This window comes from Melospiza melodia, chromosome 9 (genome assembly GCF_035770615.1).
Source record: "Melospiza melodia melodia isolate bMelMel2 chromosome 9, bMelMel2.pri, whole genome shotgun sequence".
Taxonomy (NCBI): domain Eukaryota; kingdom Metazoa; phylum Chordata; class Aves; order Passeriformes; family Passerellidae; genus Melospiza; species Melospiza melodia.
Window position 1 is genome coordinate 31,197,365 of NC_086202.1, and position 20,853 is coordinate 31,218,217.

Genomic DNA, 20,853 nt, shown 5'->3' on the forward strand with positions numbered 1-20,853 from the left:
AAATCATGACATTTGTCTATTCAAAGCTGCTGCTATAAAACCTGTGGGACTTGCAACAGCAAAGAGAAAAAACTGGCAATATTTTGATGCTACTGAAGGGCAGAGAATCCCAGAGTGGTTTAGGTTGGAAGGGACCTTAAAGCTCATCCAGTGCCACCCCTGCCAGGGCAGAGACACCTTCCACTGTCCCAGGCTGCTCCAAGCCCTGTCCAGCCTGGCCGTGGGCACTGCCAGGGATCCAGGGGCAGCCACATTCTCTGGGAATCTGTGCCAGGACCTCCCCACCCTCACAGACCTTTTCCATTTCTGGTTGTACCACTCTGTTCTATGTTAGTTATCCAGGACTACATCAGATTTTCTCCCCATTAATGAAAATGCATCTTTGTCAGATTCAAAATCAGGGAAAGCATTTTATTTCTCCTGCAAAAATTGATTTTCCTTTACTAATGGCATTGTATTAGTGCCTAAAAATGCTTGGATTTCTAGATCATCAGGTGGAAAAATAGGGGAGTGTTTTGATGATCTCATGTGAGCACCTGTGTAGTGGTAGAATTAAATTGCTTTAGAGTAGTTTAGATAATTAACTAAATCAATTTATCTATCAATTTAACTAAATTGGTACTTCTAGAGTGGGTTTTCATCCAGCCTGGCTGGTCAATTCATAAACCACTGTTGTGTTTGATTGTATTTTGGAAATTAGGGAGGATTTATGTGACTTGGGCATCTCCATAAAAACTTGAATTAAATTATTAAAATAAAAGGGGGGGGGAGAAGAGGGAAAAGATAAGACTCCCAGCTTCAAATAACATTTGTAGCCTGACTTTTATTAATAAAAGACTTTTCCTTGAATGTAAGAGCTTTATGATTCGTAGTGAATAGTCTTATAACCTGAGCTAGTGGAACTGGATGAGCTTTAAGGCCCTTCCATCCCAGTCTGGAATTCTGTGAAAAAGAATTCCTTTGTGTCCCTTGGGTTGTTTTGGTGCCTTTCCCACAGAGATGGTGACAGAAGTGTGCTTCAACACCATGCCAGGGCAACATAGAGGATTGTGAAGAATATTCTTGCATGGCATTTTCTGGATCTTTTGGATGTATCCCTGTGGTCCCAGGAGGGCTTTCAGCCAAGGCTGTCACTAACCCAGTGACAGACAATTCCTCAGAAACAGCTCTACAGTAGGGTTGTGTTTCCCTGTCTTTTTAGAAGGTCAGAGTGGAGCAGAGTGTTTGCAATTCCAGTGTTAGAGGGGAAATTGGTTTGGGATCCCATTGTGCAAGAGGCGATGGAGAACATTTCTGCTGCAGTGTCTACTCCGGAATTTCTCCTGGCTGCAATTTTTGAACTGAGTGGGATTTCCAGCCAAACTGGGCAGCACAGGCAGCTCCAATCTCTGCTCCCAGGGCATGGCTGCAGAGTGCTTGAGTGCCAGGACAGGTTTAGGTTGGATTTTAGGGAAAGGTTTTTCCCCCAGAGGGTGCTGGGCACTGCCCAGGCTCCCCAAGGAATGGGCACAGCCCTGAGGCTGCCAGAGCTCCAGGAGGGTTTGGAAACCTCTTGAGGAATACCCACGGTGGGATTGTTGGGGTGTCTGTGTGGGGCCAGGGGTTGCATCTATAATTCTTGTGGGTCCTTCCAGCTCAGGATATTTTGTGGCTCTCGGATTCCTTTCTCAGGGAGGTTCTTTGGATCAGGGAGTTGCCCCCAGAAGTCCCAGTGTAGTTCAAAATCAGAACTCCATTTTCTTCATGCAGGAAAAAGGCCATTCTTTATTCACATAACTCCTTTTTACACAATTTTACAGACCTCATGTGTAACTCCAATTGGTCAGGAGCTCTCTTGCCAGTTATTTTATTGGTTAGTAAAAGGCATTTTACTTGTCCATCAATTCTCTTTACTGTTAAATTGTTTATGTATTTTCTTCTGATTATCATGGGCTAAATTTAATGTTTATGCAGGTGCTGGCTGGTTTTCACCCAGGAATAAATTGTTATGTTAACAAACTGTTCATACCAGGATTATTTTCACCTAGCCTTGCTTAGAAGAAATGACAGGCCAGCCATTCATCTAACAGAGCAGGCCTGATTTTATGAGGCCTTTCTTTTATAATTTTTCTACCTGACTGCAACAGTTCAACTCTTCCCAGTGTCCATGATTCTCCTGGTATGGATCTCAGCAGGAGCAACAGGAAGTGATGCTCTCCTGTTCCTCACTCTGGAGGTTGTTTGTTTTATTCCAGTGGAAGCCTCATTGATCTGTCCTGTCTGTTGGTCTCAGGGTTGTCAAAAATTCCTGCGTTACAGGAGTTGCTTCAGAATCAGCCTCAGAATCAAGCTGTGGACACACCTTGGAGGCAGGAAATAGGGGTATTTCTGTGCCATTTTTGGTGTGATTGCACAGGGCTGTTTCTTATTCCAAGTGGAAATACAAGGAGACTGGCAGAGGATGTTTGCCAGCCACTGGCAAGGGCAAAAATTGGTCAGGTTTGAAACACAGGGAGGTTGCGGAGGAGAGCTCTAGGCTGGACCATCTTGGGAATGATCTCAGTGGTTGAATTCCTGAAGTAATAGCTAATTCTGATCCTGAGAGATTACAGAATCATAATATATATATAATATATGGAAAATATTTTGGTTGTAGAGACAAAGATATAATCACAGAATCATTTAGTTTGGAAAAACCCTCTGAAATCATCAATTCCAATCATTAACCCAGCCAATCCCACCACTACTCCATGTCCCCATGTCTTCCAAACACTTCCTGGGATGGAACTTCAGGGACTGACTGCAGAATTACAGAGGGACTTTGCAAGACCAATTTGAGTTGGTGATAAAATGGCTGATAAAATTAGGCATGGCTTAAAAATAAAGTGAAACATGTCAGGAAGGATCAGCCTGAACTTTTATATGGAAATGATGGGTTCTGGCCTGACTTGGGAATGAGATCTTGGTGTTGGAACTGGGAACAGAGTGTGAAGGTTGGCTTGGTGATCCAAAAAATAAAAGTAAAAATAGAGTATTCAATGGAAATGGAGCATTAGAAATCATTAGTGAAAATAGAGAAAAGAACAGGGAGCAAAGCACTGCAGCTCTGAACAGACCCAGGTGTCCTGAGCACAGTGTCCCAAAAAGGACAGGGCAGGACAGAGTCTTCTCCAGGTGGGGAAGGAAGAAGCTGGGACAGACACCTGAAAAATCCAGTGCTGGTGGGAGTGAGGAGGAAGCAGCAGTTCAGCCTCTTCTGCAGTGCCAGGGTGAGGAATTCTTAACTGAGACAAGGAGCTGGCAGGATACAAACAGACAAAATGGGGTTTTCTCTAGAGGAGAAGGTTGTGTGGAGACCTCACAGCACCTTTCAGGATCTCAGGGAAGCTGGAGAGGGACCCTGCAACAGGAACTGGAGGGACAGAACAAGGGAAATGGGTTCAGACTGACAGAGGGGAGATCAAGATGGGATATTGGGCAGGAATTGTTTCCTGTGGGGTGGGGAGGGGCTGGGATGGAATTCCCTCTGGATGCCTGGTAGTGCCCCAGTCCTGGCTGGATGGGGCTTGGAGCAGCTGGGACAGTGGAAGGTGTCCCTGACATGGCAGGGGTGGAGTGCGATGGTTTTCCAAGTCCCTTCCCACCCAAACTGTGATTCCTGTGACTCAAATTGGACAGGCAGTGCTGTGGGGCTGAATGCTGACCTGGGCTCAAGGGGAAGCCAGGCTGGCTCATGGAAGACAAATTTAGAAATAAAAAGAGAAATCCAGGGAGATCTGAGCTGCTTCTCTAGGCTCCTGTGTTTGGCTGCAGCCTCAAGCAGGATTTTGGAGTTATTCTTCTTATCCATGTTCACCAGGGATGGTTCAAATTAGGCATAAAGAAAAATTCTTTTTTTCCCTGAAAAAGTGGTCAGGATTTGGAAAAAATTGCCCAGGGTTTTGATGGAGTTACCCTCTCTGGAAATGTTCAGGAGACATCAGGACCTGCCCTTGGGGACACAGTTTTAGGGGTGATGCTGGGTTGGACTTGATGACCTTGAAGGACTCTCCCAGCCTTGGTGATTCTGTGGCTGTTTTTATTCTGAATTTCAGACAGCACAATCCTGGCAAGGAGGAGATGTCCATCAGTTGAGGCTCACTGGACTGGAAGTTCTTGGATTAGAGAAATGCTCCATAGGTTTTAAGACTTAAAAAGTTCTGAATGATCTAATTTTTTTTAATTTTTATTTTTACCCTTTCAGAAACTTTGTGTCTGCAAAGTTTGGTTGATTTTTGCAAGAATTTCAGCCTTTCTCTCTTCCCAGCCTGTTCTGATCCCCTGGCTCCATCATCTATTCACCTTTGTTACCTTTGTTTGGGTAGCTCTAAGTTTCCTTCTTCCCATGTCTTAATTTTCTTGCATTTCAGAAGATTTGTGCTTATTTTTTGCTCCTCTAGATTTTGGGGTTTCTACTCAGGGCAACAGATTAGGAAAAGAATGGAAGAAGTTCATTTTCATTAAGAGTTGCTCCATCCTCTTGCTGTCAAGGCTGAGATTTTCTAAATCATTCGTTTGGCTGTGCATCTCCTGTAGGCGCTAAGGACAATAAGTTTTTAAATTAGTTTTTCAAAGGTTCAGCCCTTAGGTGAACTCAGAATTCAATTAATTCTCTTTGAGACAGCTTTTTTTTTTTTTTCTTCTCTCTTGTGTTTAATACAGTGCTGGGATTTGATGTAGAATTAAAAATCTGAGTGCAGGGACAGGGTTTGTCTTTGTGATGAAGGAAAAACATGGTCCAGAGCACCCAAACTTTTCCTTTAAATAATTACAATATTTCTTCAGATCAGTAAGGTTGACCCTAAATTTTGTGTCAGAACTCTCAGAGTAATGAAATCATTTAAGTCAATAATTGGGATGTCCTGTAATGCTTTTATTGTCAAAGATTTCCTTTCTGCAAGAAAAAAAAAATCTCTTTCTGTGTAAAATTTAACATTCAGCAATTAAAAATTTCCCTAATGGCTTTATATATGGTGGGGTTTTTTTAAGGGAAGAAAGAAGAGCTGTAATATTTGGAAAACAATCTAATTAATTATTATTAACAGGAATTACTGTTCACTGCCCTGCAGCATTGTGAGTCTTTCTGGTACTCTTTACCCATGGCCCTAAAATGGATGCTTTGGGTTTTGGGTTTTTTTTGAATTTTTTTTTTAAGTCCAGGGTCCGGACACACTTTGTGATGATTTAATTTCCCTGCCACAGTGACACCAGTCACCTTTTTTCTGTGTTCTAAAGACATTCTGTCCTCCTTGCTCATAAGCCAATTATTAATCCAGTTCAGTGCTTCTTTCCTTGTGCTGTACATGCTGACCTTGGGAATTATTCCCCAATCCTAAAATTTAGCCTAAATCTGGATAAATGCTGTTCTTCCTTTCTCCCTGCCCTCCCTGTTCAGTTGTACTGAGTGATCTCCCCTTCCAAAGGAGCCCCTTGGTCACCCTGCCCTTCCTTCCCTCTCTCCCTGCTCCCGATTTTCATCCCATCCATTTAAATAATAGATCAGAGAATCCCAAGATGGTTTGGCTTGGAAGGGACATTAAAGCCCATCCGGTTCCACCCTCAGCCTCCTCATTTTGCTTTCCTTAAATCTGAGATCTTCTTGGAGTTCAATTTGCAGCTCCCCCTGCTGTTCTTCCACATGGATTTGTGCACAGCCCTTCACCAGGAATAAATTCTGACATCCCAATTTTTTCAGGATGTGTGAAGCTCCCATTTTCCCCCATGCTCCACTCTCCCCTCAGCTCCACTTGCTCATCTTCCTGTTGGGATTGGAAGGACAGAGCAATTTTTTGGATTTTTTTTTGTTTATTTGTTTGGGTTTGTTATTATTAATTTGGTTTGGGTTTGTTTCTTAATTTTTTTGTTTCTTTGTTTTGTTGGTTGGTTTTTTTTTTGTGGTTTTCTTTGCTTCCCGGGATGAACCTTCCCATTTTTATCAAAAGATCTGGCATGAAGACAAAATCCCCATTTGCTTGTTGAGTTTTTGTTTTTTTGTTGTTTTTTTATTTTTTAATCCTAATTATCCTGTTTTACACTTCAGATAACTCTGTAGTCCTGGAGAAAAGGAGCAGCATGGGCGTGTCTTAGCTAAAACAATTAAATTTCCTTGCACCTTAGGACACATTTCTTTTTTTTTGGATGAAGGATTTCTGAAGTGGATTCTGGGATTCCATGGAGAAATGGGAATTCTTGGGTTTTATCAAAGGGAGCCACCTTTTGCTCTGTTTTAGATGTTTCTCCAGGACAGGACCTGCTGCTATGGCAGTGAGAGGAAGCACTGGGAACTGGCTGGAGAATATTTTACCTCTGGATTGTGCTGACGGCCTGGAGCTGGACTTGATGATCCCTGTAGCTCATTTCCAGCTTGGAATTCCACTTGATGATCCCTGTGGGTTCTTTCCAGCTTGGAATTCCACTCAGTGATATCTGTGGGTCATTTCCAGCTTGGAATTCCACTTGATGATCCCTGTGGGTCCTTTCCAGCTTGAAATTGCACTCAATGATCCCTGTGGGTCCTTTCCAGCTTGAAATTGCACTCAGTGATACCTGTGGGTCCTTTCCAGCTTGGAATTCTCTGTGCTTCCATGAGGGAGCCTTTTGCGTTGCTCTAATTTTTCATTTTTTGAGGGAGTCGTTTCATCTGCTGCTTTTCAAGGAGTGCATTTCCTACTGGTCCTGTTAACTCCTACACCCTTCCATTAACTCCTTGCATCCCTCCTGGAACTGCTTTCCTGCCGTCTCCCATCAGGATAAAATTATGGACACTATAGATACAAGCAGATTCAGCACAGATGATCTAATAAAAACATTTAAATATCTGTGAGAATTAACACATTTCACTTTTTTTTTTTTTTCCCTTGGCTGCTCTTAACTACCAGAATCTAATCCTGTGCTGCTTTTTTTTGTATCTTGGTAGAAATGTGAAGAGTTATTTGAGAGATCCTCCATTATTTTGACATGAAAGCATTTTCTTTGAAGGACTGGAACTCAAATGTTTTGTGGCTTAGATACCAGTGGCTTTCTGGGTGAAGAAAATGTAAATTGTTTGCTGTTTGTGCTCCAAAATATGTGTTAGGAAACAACCTTTGTCCAGCAAGGCCAGGCAAGTGTTTAACAGGGCAGTGTGAGGGAGAAGGGTTTGCACTCTCATTAGAGGACTCAATATCTGGAACAACTCTCATGAGGTATAACTTCATCTCTTAAAAATAAAAATACAACAAAACCAAAAACAGAAGAAAAACCAACCCCAAACCACCACAAAACAAAGAAGAAAAAAAAAAAAAAAAAAAAACCCACACTAAGAAAACCCCAAGAAATGGGGCACTGGAGCAAAAATTGTTAATGTTACAGCTTTTTTATATTTTTGGAGCATTACGGAGTAATCTCTGCTCTGCTTGTAATCAGGTGTTACTTCTAGGACTGATTTCATGGAACATATGAAAGCAAATCAGTTCCTCACATTGTAATATGAAATTCCTTGTTTCAAACAAAAGGCAAAAAGAAGTGGCTGTTGGCAAAGCTTCCTTTTTTTTCCTTAAATAGTCATGTCTTTGGAAACAAAAAAAATAAAATTATTCCATCATTCTGAGTGGTGAACATGAAAGAAAGCTGAAGTGATTTTGAGTGGAAGTGCTCAGTGAGGAAGAACTCCTTTGCTTTGTTATTTTGGGCTCCAGGGTTTCAAATTTGAAGTCCAATTTTGGGAGCAAACGACTCTCTTTGTGTTTGGCCGTGTGCAATTCCCAGCACTTCAACAAAGCCTGCAACACCTTCCTGGGTGAATATTCCTGCTTTTATCCCAGAATGAGCTCTGGGTTCACTTGGACATTAAAGCAAGGCCATTATTGTGGTGTTTCAAGCTGTTCAGAAGATTGAGACCCTCTGTTTGCATTTTCCTATTTTTTAGGATCTCTTTATAGCAAGAAACATTAAGTGTTCTTGTAGAGTAACTCACAGGGGTTGTACAGAAACTTTGGGCCAGGAAGGGACCGATTTTACTTGGAGAAGGAGAAGAAAAAAGAATTTAATGATGGACAATCCTTGTTAGTTTTGTGGGGAGGAGCACCTCAGGAGAGCCCTGGAGGGTCTGGAGCCCCAGGAGGGGCTGAGGGAGCTGGCAAGGGGCTGAGCCTGGAGCAAAGGAGGCTCAGGGGGCCCTTGTGGCTCTGCACAACTCCCTGCCAGGAGGGGACAGCCAGGGGGGGTCGGGCTGTGCTGCCAGGGAACAGGGACAGGACAAGGGGAAAGGGCCTCAGGCTGGGCCAGGGGAGGCTCAGCTGGGACAGCAGCAGCAATTTCTGCATGCAAAGGGTCAATTAGTTCTTATCCATGTCACAGCCTCACAAACCCTGAGTTCTACAGCACTTCACTGTAACAAACTAAAAATGGAGCTCCATCTCTCTCTCTGCAAGGCCTTTTAAGGATAAACTGTCCAATTAAGAAATGACACCTGAATTATTTTTACTTTTAACTCAATAACCAACCGCCCATGGCCTGCAATGTGGACTTTTTATCCAGTTACACCAAACCACCCAAACCCATGGAGAAGCAGGTGAAGAAGAAGGATCAGCCTCTGCCCTGAAACCTCCATCTTGTTTATACACATTACTGTATCATAAAACTTTAAACTATTAACTCTTCCACCTTGTGATATTACACACTTCTATTCAAACTCCACACCCCCAATCCCAGTTCCATCATTCCATTCTGGAATTCCATTCCAGGCCTTGGCAGGGGCTGCCCAGGGAGCTTTGCAGTGCCCAGCCCTGCAGGTGTCCCAGGCAGGGCTGGAGGTGGCACTCAGTGCTCTGGGCTGGGCACAAGGTGGGCACTGGGCACTGCTGGGACTCCATGATCCTGGAAGTCTTCCCATCCTAAAAGATTCCAGGGTTCTGTGATACCATGATGGATCTGCTTATAAAACATAATCCCAGCAGTGTGTGTTGCTTGAGGAGCAGACTTGTCCTGGCATTTTCTCTCATGCTTTCAGTACTTTGCGGCAAAAATTCTATCTCCAGATGTTTTTGGAATTTCCCCTCCCTGGGTCAGAGTCTTGCTAGGTAATTTTGGTGATGTTGATTTTGACCCATGTAATTTATTTTTGTTCAGTGAAGCATCGACTGGACTGGAGCCTGGCATATTTTTTCCTGTTGTTCAAAAGTATTCCAGCTTTATTTTAAAAAGAAGAATCCATTTTTTCTTAAAAACTGAGAATTAGATTTGTATGGATTACTTAAGCTGTCATTGCCTCCTTTGAAGAAAACAACAATTATTATGCTTATATTTCTTTTTATTTGAAATATAAAATTTTAATACTTCTTTTTCTTTAATAGAGTTTTTATCATAAAATTATTGCTGTTTTAGAAGCTAAGAGAATTAACATTTTTCCGACCAAGTAAAGATGTAAATAGTTTAAATAAGAAATTTTTTGTTTAAAATAATAGTTTAAATAAGAATTTTTTACAACTATGATACAGTCAAATGGATTTTTTTCAGACTGAGATTCCTTGGACTCTCAATTTGAAAAATGAGGAATTATCAGTTTGAAAAGGGGGAAATACCAGATTAGCAGTAAAACCTCTGCAAACAGAAAATCCTGTTAACAACAGGAATTTAGGAATCTCTCTTTTGTGATCCAGTGTCTGTGTGCACCCAGATTTTGGGAATACAAATTTTGGATATAGGAACAGGAAACTCTTTCAATGCCCTAACTGTTGTCTTGCTGCAGTGTCATGTGCAGGACTGTAATTAAAGCTGGTTTGCTCTTAATAAACTGGAGACCAAATTACTTTTTATCTCCTAATTCCCTTGTTTCTTTGCTTTAATTAGTTGTTGGTTGGGAGGTTACAGGAAAAGAAAGTAGGTTGTAGGTTTTTATAGGATTAGCACCCTGGAATGGGCAATTAGTGTTTTTAACTTTAGGGAGTTTGAGAATAAGAATAAATTAGGTGAAAAATATCAGCGAGCAGGACTCCTGGGTGGTGCAGGGCTGCCATTGAGATGTGGGGGTTATTCATGGTGTAAAGAATTTTGCTGGACACATCCACAACTTCCCTGAGAATGGGTGCCCAGAGAAGCTGTGGCTGCCCCTGGATCCCTGGAAGTGTCCAAGGCCAGGCTGAACAGGGCTTGGAGCAGCCTGGGGCAGTGGAAGGTGTCCCTGCCATGGCAGGGGGTGGGAATGAATGGACTTTAATATCCCTTCTAACCCAAACTAGTCTGGAATTTAAAAATAGGCAAAATCAGAATTAAAATCCCACTCATGTAACACTGAAGAGGTGGATTTGAGGAAAGAGGAAGCAAACGTGTGCTGTTCCCACCTTTTGGGTTTAACTCTCTTGCTGCTGCTGTGAGTTCTGCTGTGCAATCACAATTCCCAGTTTTCTTTCATCCCTCAGAGATTTTTCCAATCGTCTCAATCCTGAGAGTTTAAGGAGCTGTGTTTGCACAAGGTTTGGGTTTCTTGTGGCTGTGATGGAAGTTGATCCTTGTTCTTGTCTCCTTGCTAATTTTTAGTTGGTATTTCTCTTTTCCATGATGTTAAGTTCCATGGTAGGGGGACCTGAGAAAAAAGTTTATTTTTTAACTGAATTACAACTCCTAAATAGAACCATCCCCAGTCAATGTTCATAAGTGGGAACCTTTGATAAACGAGGTGATTTTGTTTTAGGCTGAACAAGACAACGGCCACCCTCTCCCTGCCTTTGCCAATCTCCACATCGAGATCCTGGATGAGAACAACCAGAAGCCTTATTTCACAAGGTCTACCTACGAGGGCTTCATCCTGGAATCCTCCCCAGTGGGAACGACCATCTCGGACAACCGGAACCTGACCTCCCCCCTGCAGCTCGTGGTGCTGGACAACGACGTGGAGGAGGTACAGCCACTTCTTTTGGGCTGCTTGCAGCTTTATTATTTCCAGGATTCCTTTCTTTTTTTTTTTTTTTTTTTTTTTTTTTTGGTTATTTTTTATTGAGACAAACCTATTAAGATCAATGATTACAAAAAAAAAAATTCAATTTCATTACGATGTTTTGGTTTCGTTCTGAATTCAGATAGGTTTGGGAATGGGTTTTTTTCTGGTTTGTTTTGCTCACATCTCCGGAAGACCCTGTTCTGTTCAAGGTGGTGAATGCTTATTTGCACAGAGGAATCAAAATGCATTTTGTGACAGGGATCAGCCTGCCCTACACCATGGAAATGGGAAAGGGATTTACAGAGAAAGGAATTCCTCATTTTAAGCAAAAAGCAGAGTAGGAGGAACAGTAGGAGGCTGAAAGTTCATTGAATTCTTTGCTCTGCCAGATTTTGGTGTAACATTGCTCAGAGTGAAAGGCATCTCCAGAGGAATAGTAACCAAGTAGTAACATCTATTTTGGGGTTTTCTTGTTGTTGTGGAGTTCTGCTGTCACGGGAGAGATAAAGAAATTCAGGAGTATTAACATCTCAGTGAATGGAGAGAGGCTTTTTCCAAGGGTGTGCAGTGATACAAGGAATGGGTTCCCAGTGCCAGAGGGCAGGGATGGATGGGACATTGGGAATGAGGAATTGTTCCCTGGCAGGGTGGGCAGGCCCTGGCACAGGGTGCCCAGAGCAGCTGTGGCTGCCCCTGGATCCCTGGCAGTGCCCAAGGCCAGGCTGGAGCAGCCTGGGACAGTGGAAGGTGTCCCTGCCATGGCAGGGGTGGAACTGGATGGGATTTAAGGTCCTTTCCAAATCAGACCATTCTAGGATTCTCTGACACAGCCAGAGGGGATCAGCCTCCTCCCTAGGTGGAAATATTCCATGTTCCTGTTCCTTTGGCATCACCTGGTTCATGCACAGCCCTTTCCAAAGCTGTGGCACGCTACAGGTGTACCATGGATGTGAGAGAACCAGATGGAAGTGCCTGTGTTTCAATTCAGTGCTAGGGACTCACAGAATCCTTCTAACCTGCTGTGGGCAGGAGAATTCCCAGAATTCCAGCTGGGAGTGCAGCAATTGCATAGAGCTCCCATATAAAATGGCCAAACACTAAAATTGCTCCTCATGGAGCTAGATGGGACCTCAGGGTGGGATTGTTGGCAGAGGGAATGGTCATTAACTTCTGCAGGTTTCAGTGTCCTGATGGTTTCATTGTACCTCAGTAAATTCATGTCTTTAGGAATATATTTAAATTTAAAGATTGCTGATGAAACACTGAGACAAGCCCCCTCTGTGCTGGTGCATCCCAGTTCCCAGTGGTGACCCTGGTCAACCATAATGAATTCTGCCTGTTAATTGAAATATTAAAATGACTCCATGTCCTCAGGTAAATGCTGAAAGAGAGTGCTCACTTAACTGGGTGTCTGAGGAAAAAAATGAAAAAAACCCACTCTAAATTGAAACCCTGTGGGAATATAACAGAGAACTGCTATAAACCTTGCAGAAATTAATTTATAGATGGGACATTGCAAACAGACCTTTCAGTAGAGCAGCCCTGCCAAGTGCTGATATAATTAAGTGCTCTGTTTAAATGCCATAAATTAAATTAAGCTACAGGAGTACCTTAAGACCTGAGCAAACCAAAGCTGAGATGAGGAACTTAAAACTGTGTGAGCTGAGAGCTCTTTACACAAGGCTTCCCAAGCCTCTTTTTTACTTCCTCTTTGGTTTTCATGGGAGAAGATTAATTTATCCAGTGGTTAAGGTTAGTGGTAAAGCTGCACTGAGTAAAAATCATGGAATGGGTTGGGGTCTTAAAGCCATCCAGTGTCACCCCTGCCATGGCAGGGACATCCTCCACTGTCCCAGGCTGCTCCAAACCCTGTCCAACCTGGCCTTGCCATTCCTGGGTTATCTCATGCAGAACCAGGAGCTGGACCCAATGATCTTTGTGGGTTCCTTCCACCTCAGGACATTCTGTGATTCTCTGGATTTTTTTTTTTTTTTTCCCAGAGAACTTGTGGGAAATTTGAAAGAATTTCACTTAAGGATGTCTTGGCAGCAGTGTGAGCTGACAGAGAAAGTAATGGATAAAATAAGTTTTAAATGCAGCTGCAAGTGCAGGTCATGAATTTTCAGTAATATAACTATAGAAGAAAAAAGAATAGATTTTTTTTTTTTTTTAACCAGGACAACTGAAGCATTTTAAATACCAAAGTATTTTTCACTGATATTTGCCTGATTTCTCCTTTCACTCCCAGTTTTTGTTTGCAATTGTTTTGCAGTCAGTGCTCTCTCACGGGGACAGTTCTGGTGGCCCTGGGCAGTCCTGCTGTGACACTCCAGCAGTTGTAATAACTCAGGAAATATCCTTCCCACAACTAAACAGCCCATTAATATCATTATTAAAACAAACAGAAGATCAAGGCAAAGACAAAAAGCTGCTTTCATTCCTTTAGGATTTATAAAGATAGGGGTTAAAATTTTTTTGATTTTTACACTTAAGAAAAACTAGAAATACTAACACTGAATTGTTCCTGTAGCACTGTGCGTCTTCCTTGATTAATTTAAGATGAATATCTCATGGTTTTTGTCTCCTGACACTCCCAGGAACAATTCCTAATTCCCAATAGCCCATCCAGCCCTTCCCTCTGGCACTGGAAGCCATTCCCTGTGTCCTGTCCCTCCATCCCTTGTCCCCAGTCCCTCTCCAGCTCTCCTGGAGCCCCTTCAGGTCCTGGCAGGGGCTCTGAGCTCTCCCTGGAGCCTTCTCCTCCCCAGGTGAGCACCCCCAGCTCTCCCAGCCTGGCTCCAGCCCCGGAGCAGCTCCAAGGCCTCCTCTGGGTTCATTCCAACAGCTCCACATCTTTTTGTGTCGGGGACACAGAATTCCCCCTGCTTCTCCTCTGGATCTCAGATTTTCCAGGTGAACATGGAAAAGATTTTCTCCTTCCACCTAGAAAAAAGAAGGGTAGATGCTGGAAACACCCTTCCAACAAAACAAATTTTTCATGGGCCTTTCAGTGCTGATCATCCTCCACTTGAACATGTTGTAAAACTCAGCTGTGTCATCAAAGTGTCTTTGTTGTCACTGCAGCTTTTAGGGGATGAGTCTGTAAATTGGGAAGTCTGAACAGTTTGGATACTCTTGGAACTTGTTCTGGCTGCCCTGGAGAACTTCAAAACCAAATTGATCCTGTCCAAAAACTTTTGGGATTGTTGAAACACACACAGAATAAATACCTATCTGCTCAGTCTCATAATTATCCCAATAATTTTGATTTCATCTTCATCAGTTTTAGAAAACTCTTTGCTTTGGGCAGAGTTGTAACCCCTGGTGGGATCTGAGGAGCAGCAGGGGTGGAACATCCACATCCATGCAGGAATTTCTCCAGAGGTTTTTTAAGCAGAACACACTTGGGCCCAGGCTTTGCTTATTGGGTGTAGCATTTTGTGTGTCTCATTTTGTTGGGGTTTTTTTATCTGTAACCATGAATCCCCCAGTGTTCTGCTGTCCCTCAGTCCCAGGTTTGTGCTTCCTCAAGTGTTCATTTTGTGTTTTCCTTTGTAGGTCCCACCAGGTGGCACCCCTGTAGGTATTGGGTGTTATGTGTGCAAAACACCTTTTTTGGGTTTAATTGTGTGATTTCTTCCTTTCTTTCCTCCCTCATTTCTCCCTGCCCTGGTGGTGTTTGAGGCTGGGACTGTCCCTTGGTTTGTGAAGCCTGCAAAGAGCCCTTTAAACACATTGGACCCAATTTAGGGCATAAAGTCATACATTGTGGTTGCTTAATGTTCATTAAATTATTAGAAATCTTCAAAGACATCCTGAGTATTACAAAAGTGCTTTTTTAATTCAAAAGTACCTCAGGTTTGAGCTGTGTGCTTAAAATGCTCTTTGCAGGTTGCATGTGAGCTCTTTTGTGTGGATTGTGACAATTTTCTACTTGAAATTCCACATTAAACAATTTATGAGAGACCAGCCTTGTCTCCATGACCCAGTAATGTCACCAGAAATCACAATGCTGAATTCCACACTGCAAAATAAAATTATTTTAAAAAATAAATTATTGAAAATTGTGTTGGCAGTGTAGCTGGGGCTGTTCTCTCTCACATGTGATGTTCAGTTAAGCCAAACTGGCTTTTCAGGCAGAATAAAATGGGATAATAATGTCCCAGATCCCTGACAATAATGTCAAATATCCCTGGTAATAATGTCCAAGCATAACAATGCTTTTCCAGATGAAGGGAATAAATTGCTCTGTGGCTCTGACATGCCTGGGAGGTGGTAAAACAGGCATTGATTGCTGTAAAGGCAATTACCTTCCATATTAGGAGAACATTTCTAAGAAAAAGATAGCAAAGGAATAGGACACATTACTCCAGGAGTGTTTGGGATCTCCATCATTGGTTTTTCTCAGGAATAAATTAGGAAAGAAGTGCTGTTTATTAGTGTTCAAAAACACATGAAAGCAAGAACTGCAACACTAACTAGGGGTTTTGTAAATTAAATTCTTAACGGACTTTATGATGTCTACAAAGTGAGCAATTATGGGCAATTACCTTCCCTAAGTTTTCCTGGAATGAAGAGGCTGCTGTTTGCATTGCTGGCTGTAAACTGAATTTTCATTTTCCTGGGGGCTGCAGTTGCAGCTTCAGGCACTGAGGAGCCACTGGCCTGGAACACTTGGATGATTCTTTCCCATGGCTTCCTGGAATGTTATCTCATTTAAATAGTGGGATATTTGCTGTTTGGGGGATTTATTTGGGCTCATTGAAAGCAGTTTCTGTCTGTCTTGGTGTTGTGCTGCTCTGTCCTGGTCAGCTGGGGGTTGGGGACCTGTCCTGTGCTCCCGAGAGTTTTAATCCTTCAGGAATGGCACTAATGGAGGGACTCTTCCAGGAGAGCTTTGGATTCAGCAAGAGTTCAAAGAAGTAATGCTCCTTTGGGGATTTTTTGCTGAACTCAGCTTTTCTCCTTTTGGGATTGTTTCTGGGATTCAGCTGGTTTTCCCTATGGCCTCCTCTGTAGGGGTGGGATTTGTGGAATGACATTGGAAAGCAGCTGGTAAAATCCTGGATTTTCTATCAAGGCTGGGACCACTCCTCTGGTTCCTCACCTCCACATCCCTGGGGGCAGTTAAAAGCAGTTTTTATAGGACTTGTCTCCCAGCCTTTTGCATTTTCCTGGAGTTTTCATTCCCTTACCAACAGAAATAAATTCTGTAACTCATGAGCGAGAGCAGCAGGAGGTCAGGTTAAATCAATTGTCCATACAATTCCTGCAGGAAAGTTGTTGGAATACTGTGAGCACCAAAAAGAAATGTAGTTTGATTGAAAATTTAACTCATGAAGAGTCTAATCAGTTAAATAACTCAAAAAACACCTCGAAAGAGGTGGAAATCGGGAGTGACCCAAGTCATCAAGAAGCCATGAGTAAATTTACAAGGCTTTTTACTTTAAAATATTACTGTTCAGTTCATTTTTGATGTTTTCTCCCTATCAGCTGAGAAATTCCTAATTCTGCATAAATATTTTTTTTTTATTCTTTCTGGCACCTAAAGAGACCCCCTGAGCTGCCTCTATTCCCTGAAATACTTCACCACATGTCATTCTCTTTGTTCAGTACACTAACCCAGCTGTTTCATTACTCTCTTAATCAAGTTCAGCTTCTTTTGGGTTTTAATATGAAGATAAATGCTTGAATCTGGATTCTCATATTAAGTTGTGTCTGGTATAAAAAATCCTGTGTAATGGGGGAGAAAAAGACACTTATTAAAAACAATATACCAAACAGGTATTTGTTTACAATTGGATTTTCTTACTCTAGTGGTTTTTTAATACATTTTTCATCACGAAGATTAGATTTATGGGCCAGAAGCGAGGTTTTTTAACTTTTTTTTTTTTATTTTACAGTTTCTTAGATTTTTAATCACATCATTTGTGCTTATTTAGGTTTCAACTAAAACAAGCGCTTGCAGCAAGTTGGAGACTTAATTAGAGATTTAGTCTCCCTCTGAATTAATGACAAAATGCTCTTTTTTTCCCCCTTGATGTTGTTGAAAGACCAAGGATCCGCAGCTCCATCTCTTCCTGAACGACTACACCACGTTTTTCACTGTGACCCCGAGTGGCATCACCCGCTACCTCACCCTGCTGCAGCCCGTGGACAGGGAGGTCCAGCAGCTCTACACCTTCTCTGTAAGTTCAAAAAAATACAACCCTCTCGCATCCAAAAGCTATTTATCTCCAAGTTTCAGAGCAAAATTTAAAGGTCTGCTCATTATAGTGGCAATTGTTATCTGTGGGGTGTAAAAAAAATTTCCATCAGACATCAGCGCCGTATCTTTTATATTTTTGCAAATGGAAAAATGATGTGACACAAAAATCTTGCTCAGACATAAAGCAACAAGGTCAGAGATTAATAGAAACACAAAATGGAAGGAAAATACAAGAAAACAAGGCATGATTTCTGTCCCTCTGACTGGTATCCAGAGGTTTATGTTGGATATTAGGAAAAATGTATTAACAGAAGGGGTTGGACTCAAACTTGGAGATCTTCCCCAACCTAAAGGAATTTATGATTCTCTGCTGATCAACTCAAGCCTCTTCTTTACAGTATAACTTCCGCAAAACATTATAATATATTGCAATAGCTGTATGATATATAATATAATTAATTATCATTAATTAACCATTAATTATAGTAATAATAATTATAATTAATTCTCATTAATTATTAAGTAATTTATTATTAATTGCTATTATTAATATTATAATCTAGATATTGCAATATTATATTAAAATATAGTTTGATACAAAACAAACTCTGCATCCATAGAGCTACAAGTAAATAAAATCACTTTTGCTTTGTTAACAAAATACTACCATGCCTTAAGGATGTTGTCCGGGATTTTGGCCACACAAAAATGTGATTTTTGCCTAATCTTTCTTATCCAATCAGCACAGTGCTTATCACCCAGAAAAGGGAGAGCAGTGAAGGATGAGTTTGTTGAGTGCAGCATTTTAGATTCCCCTGCCAGCACCTTCTCCGTGGCCCCAGGATTGGCACCTGCTCCTCATCCCACAGCAGGATCTAAACCCTCTTTTTTATTCCCAGCCTTGTTTTTCTCATTGCCTTTTTCCCCAAATCCCTGGAGCCAGAAACATGAGCTTTGTCTTGGGCTTTTTTCTTTATTTTTGGCCCAAATTAAAAAAAAAATAGATGAACAGAAAGCACAGCCAGTAGTATTAAAAAAATATATGAGGAGGAGAAAAAGCTTAAATGGATTTAGTATTACCTCAGGTTGTGGGTGAACCCCTTAACAGCTCCACAGTTATTTGGAAATGGGCGGTGGGTAAACCCAGTTCTTCTGCAGGGGTTTCCAGTCTGTGCCTCCCTATTTTCTGTCCATTGTCATTGGAAAGCAGAGCTCAGATTCCTCAGTGGAATAAAAGAGTAATTCCCACCTCAAAATGTTGTTGGGAGGTCTGATGCCTTGAGAAGGCTGCCCTAGAACAGAGTTAAAGAATAAAGCGGGGATTTATTAAAAGGATCTCCTCCATGCATCCACCTTGGGCAGCACAAGAGCCCAGCCAGGGCTGCACCCAAGGTGAACCAAAATGGGCACAAAATGGACACCTGGTCATGGTGTGTCTCACTTTTATAATTTCTGCTCCATTTGCATATTGGAGTTAATTCCAGCTTTAGCCCATGCAGTCCCATCCTGCTTGTTTTTCTCTCTTCAGCCCACGTTGTTTGTGCTCTTGGGTCTGAAATTTGGATCATTTGTCCTTGGTCCCCAGCTGGAGCAGGAATTGTTTTGTCTCCCTGCTCTGTGCCCAGAGCTCACCATCCCTTAGTGTGAAGCTCAGACCCACACACTAGAGCAGCACAGAATCTGAAAAATATAAAAGCTGAAACCTGAGGCATCATGTTTAACAGAGCTCCTAGGTGTGGTAATACCCAGGTGAAACCCCATGAACTCAACAGCTCCAATCCCAGCCTCATCCCTGGGAAATTCCAAGTTATTCCCTCTCACTTCTGTACTGGAAAGGTTTGGATGTGTTTGCTTTGCATTTGCCCTGAGTCTTGCACATGCTGAATCCTCGTGTAACTGTAAATGCAGAGAGAAACCAAATGCTGATTTTGGGTTGTCAGGCTGTAGTTTCTCCTGTTGGGATTGGATTGCTCTTGGAATTGTATTGAGAATACACCATTAAAATACCTTCCTGTCCTGCTTTTTTTGTCCCTTTCAAGATGGCAGCTTCTGATGGAGTCCAGGAGAGTGTCCCAGTGACTGTCAACATCGTGGTGATCGATGCAAATGATAATACCCCAACCTTCTCCAACATTTCCTACAGTGTCAAGATCTATACGGATATGCAGCCTGGGGAAGGTGTTATTAAGGTAATTTCAGGGCTTTTATTACCTTTGTTAACTCACTTTTTGTTAGGTGAGTACATGGCCTTGTTCATCTCAATCGGAAATGCACTGAAACAAGGTTGGAATGAAGTTTGGGCGTCTGCATCCACTTCAGTAATTAAATATCTATTCAAAATTGCTAATACTAAATGTCAGGCCTGTTCTACCTGTAGAGCTGCAGCTCAGCAGCTTCCTCTGAGGTTCCACAAAAAAATTTTCAGCTGAAAAATCCCAAAAAGAAAATCCTCCTTTATTGGCAGGGCATTGAGATAAAACATTTTGGGAGAAAAGGTAAGCAGTGGAGTAGGACATAACCAGGAATGTTTTTCCATGCCAGAAAACCTGCTGGTTTTTGCAGCTTTGTTTGTAGAGCAAATGAGCAATGAAAAATGGCTTGAACAAGGGCCCAGAGAGCAGCAGTTTCAATTAAATTTTGCCAGCACTGATTTGTTTTAGACCGCAACTGGAGGTGAATCCTGGTGCCACTGAAATTAAAGGCAAAAAAGGCTCTTTTTGTGTAATTCTTCTAAGATCTCAGCCCTGCTCTGAGTGCTGCCAGTCCAGATGGATGAGTAGACAAGATGCCATTGGTAGCTTTCCAGAGTGGTTGAAGGCAGTGGCAATACTGGGAAAATAAAATTAATCAGCTGACTTAAGTATAAAATGCCATTTTATGAACAGTAATCAGGAATTAATTTGAGTGTAGTAGTGATGAGGAGATGGTTCAGAAAGTGGCATTTTCTGAAATGAAAATTGAGATATACTTGTGCCTTTGCATCTTCAACTCTTTTTTTTGTGGTGTTTTGTCCCCTCATCAATTTGGCCATGAGTGCTTAAAAACCATCAGGAACAGCCACAGGGGCATTTCCAGCAAAATTTGAGAGAAAGAGAAAAGTTTGAAGCATAGTTAAATTGTTAAAATGCTGCACAAGTCTGGGTGGGAACACAACAGCAAATACTGTTGTCATGAAGGAGCCAGGGAGCATGAGACAGAAATTGTTGCTAAATGAGATTTTTGCTGGGGAAAAAAAATGTTTTCTACTGAAAATTGGCCTTGAGGATGCTCTGATTGGCCTGAGGTGTGTTAATGGTACCTGAGATGAAGCAGAGCAGCTCCTGGGGTTGTTTGAAGTGTTTCTGTGCTCAGAGGGAAGGTGCTGCTCTCCAGATCCTCACACACACCCTGGCCTTGCAGCCGCAAACATATTCCAAGCCTGGAGGCTTTCAAAGAGCAAGAGGACACATTTCTTAGGAAAATTGAGCAAGAACAGGTTATTTGGGAAAGGAATAATAGGGAAGTTAGGGCCTTTAGCTCGCCTCTGCTAAAAATTTAAATTCCAAGGGTGAAGTTTTCCCAAATCCATGCTTCTGTCTGCAGAGTCAGCACATGACTACTTGCAGATTTTGTGAGTTTATAATCTGATCAGACAGGAAAGGTAGAAAATTCCAGCTGGTTTGGGAGAGGATTTGTTTTTCAATTCATCCCACATTGCCAGATGATCTGAGTT

At 42.0% G+C, this 20,853-nt stretch overlaps 1 protein-coding gene across 3 annotated transcripts in view; it reads left to right on the forward strand.

Moving 5' to 3' along the window:
- PCDH15 (protocadherin related 15) overlaps window positions 1–20,853 on the forward strand; it is a 642,661-nt gene that overhangs the window by 481,264 nt on the left and 140,544 nt on the right. For all 3 annotated transcript variants that reach the window (XM_063164079.1, XM_063164078.1, XM_063164080.1), the window contains 3 exons: window positions 10,688–10,894; window positions 16,987–17,121; window positions 19,181–19,330. In XM_063164079.1, coding sequence (XP_063020149.1) covers window positions 10,688–10,894; window positions 16,987–17,121; window positions 19,181–19,330 — 492 coding nt within the window. The remainder of the gene's footprint in view (window positions 1–10,687; window positions 10,895–16,986; window positions 17,122–19,180; window positions 19,331–20,853) is intronic.